Source organism: Micromesistius poutassou, assembly GCF_964030765.1.
Source record: "Micromesistius poutassou genome assembly, chromosome: 12".
NCBI lineage: Eukaryota > Metazoa > Chordata > Actinopteri > Gadiformes > Gadidae > Micromesistius > Micromesistius poutassou.
In genome coordinates, this window is record NC_140282.1 from 7,873,904 (window position 1) to 7,881,403 (window position 7,500).

A 7,500-nucleotide genomic window follows, 5' to 3' on the forward strand; every position below is an offset into this window, starting at 1 on the left:
ACACTATGAAAGCATTATGCTTATCCATCTTGCAGATTTTGTGTCCCAGAGAACCAGATTCACAGAGCAGTCCACTCTTTTTGGTCAACAAATCCATTCTATTTTCACTGATACTTCCTGGTGTACCTTTGTTTAACATACAATAAAAAAATAAAGATTACGCCAACGCAGAAGTGAGGTCCTCTTTGTGGTTGCAAGATGGACAAACAGGGGAAAAGTGTTGCTTTTGAATGCGTCACTGAGGAAAGAACTGATCTACAAACACGCAGCCAGCACGCAGACAAAACTTAAATAAATAAGAATTTCACAAAGTGCTGACCAGGCCCTCATACCGGATGTTGTTCTTCAGCACCTTCAGGCAGCTCTGGCACTTGAAGGTGGTGTTGGTTTTGTGCTCCTGCCTCTGCGTCTGCCAGTCCCCCTCCACGCGGCCGTAGTAGAACTCTCCCACCAGCAGGATGTGTTTGGGGTTAATGACTTGGATTGGAACAACTTTGCTTGGAGGTGGGGATGGGGAAACACTTTCCACAGGTTTGCCAGAGCAGTTCTACAGTAAACACAAATATTGAATATCTGTAACTACTGTACATCCTACATAGCCATGCAGCTGCAGAACACTTGCATGTACTCATTATGTACTCATTATGTAGGATTAGCTTCAACATTAGAAGGTGTGCGTTCTACTACAGAATGCCTTTACAGCCGTTATCTATTCTGAATATTCAGCACTAGTTATTAGGCCGTTTACGTTTAAACATTCAATTTAAATTTTAAATTTGAACAATGGAAATTGACATGCAAGGTTGGCGATGAGTTTGGCATGTGACATTACTGCACAAGACACTTACCTTTAGGTGAGACTTTAGAGAGTCCTGACTATGGAAGATTGCTTTGCATTTGTAACACTTCTTCTTGAAGATCACTTTTGGTGCATCGACCACTTTGTTATTTTGTACTGAAATCCAAAGAACAGATTTATTAAATACTGCAGATCAGCTGTGCAACTTCTCAAAGGGATTCTGGAGGAAACTCACCTGGCTCTAGTTTGACTTTCTTTGCCTTGACCTCGTTTTGCTGTGGCATTAATCGCCGTTTCAGCAAGCTTTGATCTACAAATAAATACATAAAAAACAGAGAGATTGCCAAAAGTAACAGAGAAAGCCAAGTGTAACAGAGAAAGCACCAGAAAGAGGATTCTCTCCGTCCAGTTCCGCCCGTACCTCCTTTGGTCTCGGTCGGACTCTTCACAGGCATGGAGAAGATCTTGATGGGCGGAGGGTTGGGCAGCTGGTTCTCTGACGGTTGAGGAGCGGAGGAGGAGTAGACGGCCGGGTTCTGGACGTTGGACAGCGTGACCACGTTGTTGTTGAGCTTCACCTGTGGTCTGTGGACGACCCCAGGCATGATCCTGGCCTGGGGCAGCAGAGGGAGGAGGTGCTGCTGACCAGCTGCAAGGAAAGGTTATAGAAATATGTATACAAGCATTTATAGAACGCAATGCACTTTACATCACAACCAAACTACATGGAAGAAGTAGACTCTGCATAGCCTCCCCCCTTACCCCCCCACACACTTGTTGTATGTTGTATGTCGGCACTTGGCACTTGGCACTCTGTTGTGTATGGGAATGGGTTAACCTAGTGATGCTAAGTGTATACAGGGAATGGGTTAACCTAGTGCTGGTTAGTGTATACGGGGAATGGGTTAACCTAGTGATGGTTAGTGCTTGACACTTGGTTCTATGAACATCCTTACTGTACCCACAGAGATATAGTGTTGTTTCTCTTTCTTCTGACCAATGTACTTATTGTAAGTCACTCTGGATAAAAGCATCTGCTTAATACCCTAAATGTAAATGTAATGTAAATGTAAGAACCAGATTGGCCTCAGAGGGGAATACCTGGAATGATGCTGAAGGTGGTTCCGGGCGGGTACTGTTTCCCGAGCGTGGCCAGGAGGTTGGCGGGCCTCAGCTGATGCGGTTGAACAATGAAACCCTGATAAGAAATAACGCACAAACTGAAGTCTGTCACACAGCATCACTCCACACCTTCACACGCACACGCTCGCCTCCTGAGACCAGACACAAGTTCACGTCTGTGTTTTGGAAGAGGCTCAGTCTGGCCGGGGCGGGGAGGCGGGGCGTTTGATTAGCTTACAGTCTCCGTATAGAAACCCCTTTAACGTTCATTTAGTTCACACTCACACTAGGCAAAGTGTCCCTGTACAGTACTCCAGTACGATTGCCCCCCCCCCCCCCCCCCCCCCCCCCCACTGTGCCGCTGGCCTGTGCTTACACTAGGCGATCTCAACTGGGCCTGAGTACGGTTGGCTCTTGTCCATGTAGGTTGCATATCCGTGCATGTGCGCGTGTCGGCTCATTAGCATCTGTACCGTGGCCTGAGCACACCTCTCCGTAGTGTACTGAGGCCACAGAGTTGAACTGTACTGGAGTACGGATGGCGTGCTCACACTAGCCTAGCGATCTAGACAAGGGGGCAAACGTACCCGGTACAGATAGCCAAGTGTGAGTGAGCCCTTAATTACACCATAAGTATCGTTCATAATGAATAACCTACCTGGCTATTGACTATGACTGGGTGAGGGGGGGCGGCTGGTAAGGGGGGTGGTGATGTCATCGCTCCGTTGCCAGGGACGCTGGCTGACAGCATGATGGGCGTGGCCCCCCGGGGGGCCGGGGCCGGGGGCTGTTGTCTGGGGATTACGATCCGTACGGGCGAGGGGCTGGGTTTGACGACCTTTGGGCTGTTTACTGAAAGAGCAGATACACAATCTTACATTATGTTAACATATGCCGCTTTTTCTCGACTCGACTCAACTCGACTCGGTTTGGTTCCAGGCACGTCGCGTTTCCATCTAAAAAAAAGTACCTCTTCAATGTGGGCGGGTCGTAGAAAATAACCTCTCCAACATGGGCGGGTCGTCATTAGGTTTTAATCACGGGAGACTCCCGAGAGACTTCTCGGGAAATCTGAATCTGATCAAGACTATTTCCTGATTCCCGGGAAAGGTTATGATGGGAAATAAAATAGAATAAAAAGTGCAATGCTGCGCGTCTATTGTTGTCATACGGTAACGTTGATGGAGGCAAAACTCGAGCCCTGGGAAAGGAATCAAACGCTGATCCTCGGGAGCCGGTCCGTGGACTCCAGCCACGCCAGACACACACAACCACGCCGGACACGCACAGTCTAACTCTAGCCCCGGGAAAGGAGCGGCACACATGGCGAAACGCTGATCAGTGTCCCCCTCGGGAGCGGGTTCGTGGACTCCAACCACGCCGGACACAACTTAACTTTGAGTGATTATTCCCATTTACAGCCTCTGGCCAATCAGTTGCCAGCAGCCTGTTTACGTCACACAAAAGTACCTACTCCGCTCACTTGGAACCTCGACGGAGGTAGTACTAAAAAAAGTACCCAGTACTAGGTACCAGGTACTTTTTTTGCCAATGGAAATGCAAAAAAAGGCGAGTTGAATCGAGCTGGTACTGTCGGTGGAAAAGTGGCAATAGAAGGGAACACACACACACACACACACACACACACACACTTCAATGCCGTGACTAAGCATTTATGTTTGGCATACAAAGTTTCTGGAATAAAAGCTGGTTAATAAGAGGTTAGACATACCAAGCTCTCCGATGAAGATGGGCTCATCGTCGTCATCATCATCCTCCACCAGGGTCACCTCTGGGACTTGTCTCTGCCATGGCTCCAACTCCTCTTCCTCACATTCCATAAACAGTTCAGACATGTCCGAGCTGCAATGAAAAACATATCTCATAACTCATTTATATCAGCGGCTCCATACCTTTACAGATCCTCTCATGTTAACTGCTTGATTGCTACTGTGGTGAAGCCCATTTAAAATCACGTTTGCGAACATCCACCACACAGACCAGTACACACCCGTCCTGCAGGTCTCAGGCCTATGGTTGAATTAACTTGTCAACATATTGACCACTCAGGGAACAGGGGGGTGGGGATCTTCATTGACCAGCCGACACAAAAAGGAATACACTCTGGGAAACGCGTTTCAAATGAATGTACTGATTATCCAAGATCTTTTCAATGGCGCAGACTGGTAGTTCCATTCCGGGTCTGCCCGTGGGTTCATGGACCCACCGGGTCAGGACTCTGTACACCCCTGCTGTGCGTGTAAACGTGTGAGAGAATAGTAAAGGCAGTTCTGTGGAGATCCATGTCTCGTCTATGACGCAACTCTTCCCAGAGACGTTTAAAATCCAGCTTTTCTTGATTCCAGCCGTCGCTGTCAGCCACACGCTCACATGTCTGATGTTTTTTCAAGGAAATGTTCCGAAGGTAAAAGGTGTAACTGAGGATTTTCTTTCGGCTTTCCAACATTTTACTTTCATTTACACAAACCAAAAAGTGGCAATCACATTTTGGTTGATTTAACTGCATTCTCTGATAAACCAGCCCCACTTTGATTTGGCTGATGCAGTAACTACAGCCAAAGTACAATTCAAGTTAATTAATAGAAATTAGCAGGATTAATCAATAATCAATGTTTGGAATATTCCTGGACTCCAGGATATTTTGGTTTGAAGAAATGAACCGAATGTCCCAGGCGAATACGCGTTTGACGGAACATGAAACAACGGCGATATTTCATGTCACACCTGATCTCCGATTCTTTTCAAGGCCAGAGAACGTTGCCAGCACACGTCTCTCCATTTAAAGAGGGAGTCCATTCACAACATCTGAGGAAATCCAATGTCAACTTTAAATGTAGTGGATATTCAACCGCTCATAAAGCACGATGAGCGAACCAAGTCCTAACGTGGACGGCCGATCGTCTCAGTCGTTACGCTATTATTCAGACCGCTTTATTACTAAACTTTAATTTACGATATATTTCAAAGTTGAACTGATTGAGATTGAGACAGAATGGATCAATCTACATTTCTTGACTTTTTGTCGTGTCGTTATACATGCCAAATCAGTTTCCTTCAAAACCAGACATTAACATGCACAGCGTGTTCAGATACCTATTATGAACAGATTGCCAGTGTTAAACAGTTGTAGCATAAGCCCCTCCAAGGTTTTTTAATAAGTTTCGATCTGTCACAATAGATTAATATGAAATATTTGTCCTTGTGCGGCATTAGTTCTCGTAGCCTCGATTCTCACTTTCGTTGTACTGTACATGTTTATTGTACACGAGATAGAAAGCTAGAAATATAGATTAGAATACACTTTATTTAGAGACTCGATCTGGTGGCACTTACGCTTTGATTGGCTGCACTGGTCTTGAAGTGAGTGTCGGAGGGCGGGGCGGGCAGCTCAATGGACCAATCAGCAGTCTGCAACCACGAATCCGAAGTTTTACGAAGGTGACCGAGTGGCTGTAGCAGCTACCTATCGGGTTTCGGTAATTATTTCACGTGTGGGTTACTTACTGAAACGTTATTTTTTACCACACCATCGCTAGTTCGGAAGAAATCCGGGTTTAATTGGTCTCGTTTAGAATTCAAGATGGCTGCCCCGATGAACGCCAATAGCGCTGGAGAATTAGGAAGCGAGCAGGAGAGAACTATTGGAACGCAGACCGCATACGAACCCTTCTCCTCCTGACGTCATTAGTTAATCGTCGTATTTTAACGCTGTACGTGCGATATCAGGCCGAACCTCTGGACGTAGTTGAACAGGTGATCACTGGAACCTTTCCCCACTAAGACGCCATTTTGGAAGGAGTCTCCTCCTACCTCAGGAAGGAGTCTCCTCCTACCTCAGGAAGGCGCCTCCTGCTCTACACCTGGAGACTGTGAGGCTGGTATTCAAGGTTATCATTATGAAGACTATTCCTCCAGTTTCATCCACACATGCGCGCTGAGAGCTGCACAACGAGCCCCTGGAGCTCCACACTGTGAGCTCTGTCTCCTAGTCTGGTCTCCTAGTCTCCTCGTCTGGTGGAGCCTGCAGCTCCTGACAGCCGGGGTTCAGCTCTGGGACCTGATCCCGACCGCACACCACATGTTACTAACATGTTACTAACGTGTTACTAACGTGTTACTAACGTGTTACTAACATGTCCCCCTCGGAGAAGAGCGGGTCTCACGCCGCTTTAAATCCCGATCGGCGGCCGAACGGAGCGAAGTGAACCGACCGGAGCTGTGCATGCTGGGTAATGCTCACTTCCTCCGCGCTGCCCTCACTAAGGAGACAAAGAGCGCCTTAATGACGCGTTAATAACTCGTTCGTTACCTTATCAACAGCCCGGCTCCGGTAGAAGGACGTGCGGCCGGCGGGCAGGGCTCACGGAGGACGCAGGCTTCGCAGGAAACGATTAGGACGAGTTCACTGGATCCGTGTTCGCTCGACCGGAGGGAGGGACGCAGCCGCACGGAGCCGGCCTCTGATTGGTCGGACTGGTCCGGTAACCGGATCTGACGTCATGACAACGGAGTTCTCATTTGCATCTCCCAGATAGATCGGTAGATCGATCGATAGATACCCATGCATGCACAGGCTTCATTAATAATATGGCTTTAAGGCTTAAAAACCACAACTAGCAAATCGTGCGTGGTGGTTTATATGCTTAAAATATCCAAGCCATTTTGTTTTATTTATTATATATATATAATTTTTTTGTTACAGTGCCTACCATGCATGTTGCATTTCTTTTTTTTTGAAAACGTGTACATGGTTTCTATTTAGTCAATGGTTACACACACACACACACACACACACACACACACACACACACACACACACACACACACACAGATACAAAGTGAGAGGATTTCTTTATTTTATCCAACAGGTGGCAGTCTTTTATATCATACCTCCATTAACCTTTAAGCGTCTTTATAACACCTTCAGTAAACCTGCATTACAATAGCATATATTTTCAAATATCTTTAATAACTTGAATAGAAATATAACTCTACACTTATGCCTACCTGACCAAAATCTGATGCTTTGAAGTCAACATGCTTAACAGCCCAGCTCATAAGGGTCACTTTGGAACAGATGTCAGCCTGTGAGTGGATCCAGCATAATGCTCTGTACCGTAATGCAGTGATCTACTGTAACCAATTCTTTCATTATATGAAACAGAGGGGTCTCCTGTCAGGTGCACTGATATAGTTGAAGATTAAATGGGTAATCTCATTTATTAGGCCGATAAGATTTAGACATAATTTTAAGCAGATTTTCTACTAATCCAACAATACGTATTATTAAATGTCAATAAAGCCCTAACAGGACGCTTAACCTGTTTTATAATAATTTAATTAAAGGACAGATTGTATGTTTTAATCTCATTGAGACTTCTCCTGGTTAAATAAAGGTTGAATAAAAATAAATAAAATAAAAATAAATAATATAAGTTAAGATAAAAGTGTACATTTTTAAAGAGACGTGTATACACTTAACTCTTAACTTACTTGAAAAAGGGTCTTTAAATGGGTGGCAACGCTGTGGTTACATGGCAGGATGGTCACTTTAACCT

General features: G+C 45.8%; 1 protein-coding gene across 1 annotated transcript; it reads right to left on the bottom strand.

Annotated features, from left to right (window-relative positions):
* Positions 1 to 304: 304 nt before the first annotated feature.
* znf280d (zinc finger protein 280D) lies at positions 305 to 6,352 on the bottom strand (the record flags this gene model as incomplete). The annotated part of the gene is made up of 8 exons (XM_084475911.1): positions 6,252 to 6,352; positions 3,654 to 3,784; positions 2,580 to 2,773; positions 1,901 to 1,997; positions 1,221 to 1,448; positions 1,035 to 1,109; positions 849 to 955; positions 305 to 547 (listed from the first exon to the last, which is right to left on the bottom strand). The coding sequence occupies exons 2-8, from the start codon at positions 3,775 to 3,777 to the stop codon at positions 305 to 307; spliced, it is 1,068 nt and encodes a 355-aa protein (XP_084332037.1). The 5' UTR covers positions 3,778 to 3,784; positions 6,252 to 6,352.
* Positions 6,353 to 7,500: the final 1,148 nt, after the last annotated feature.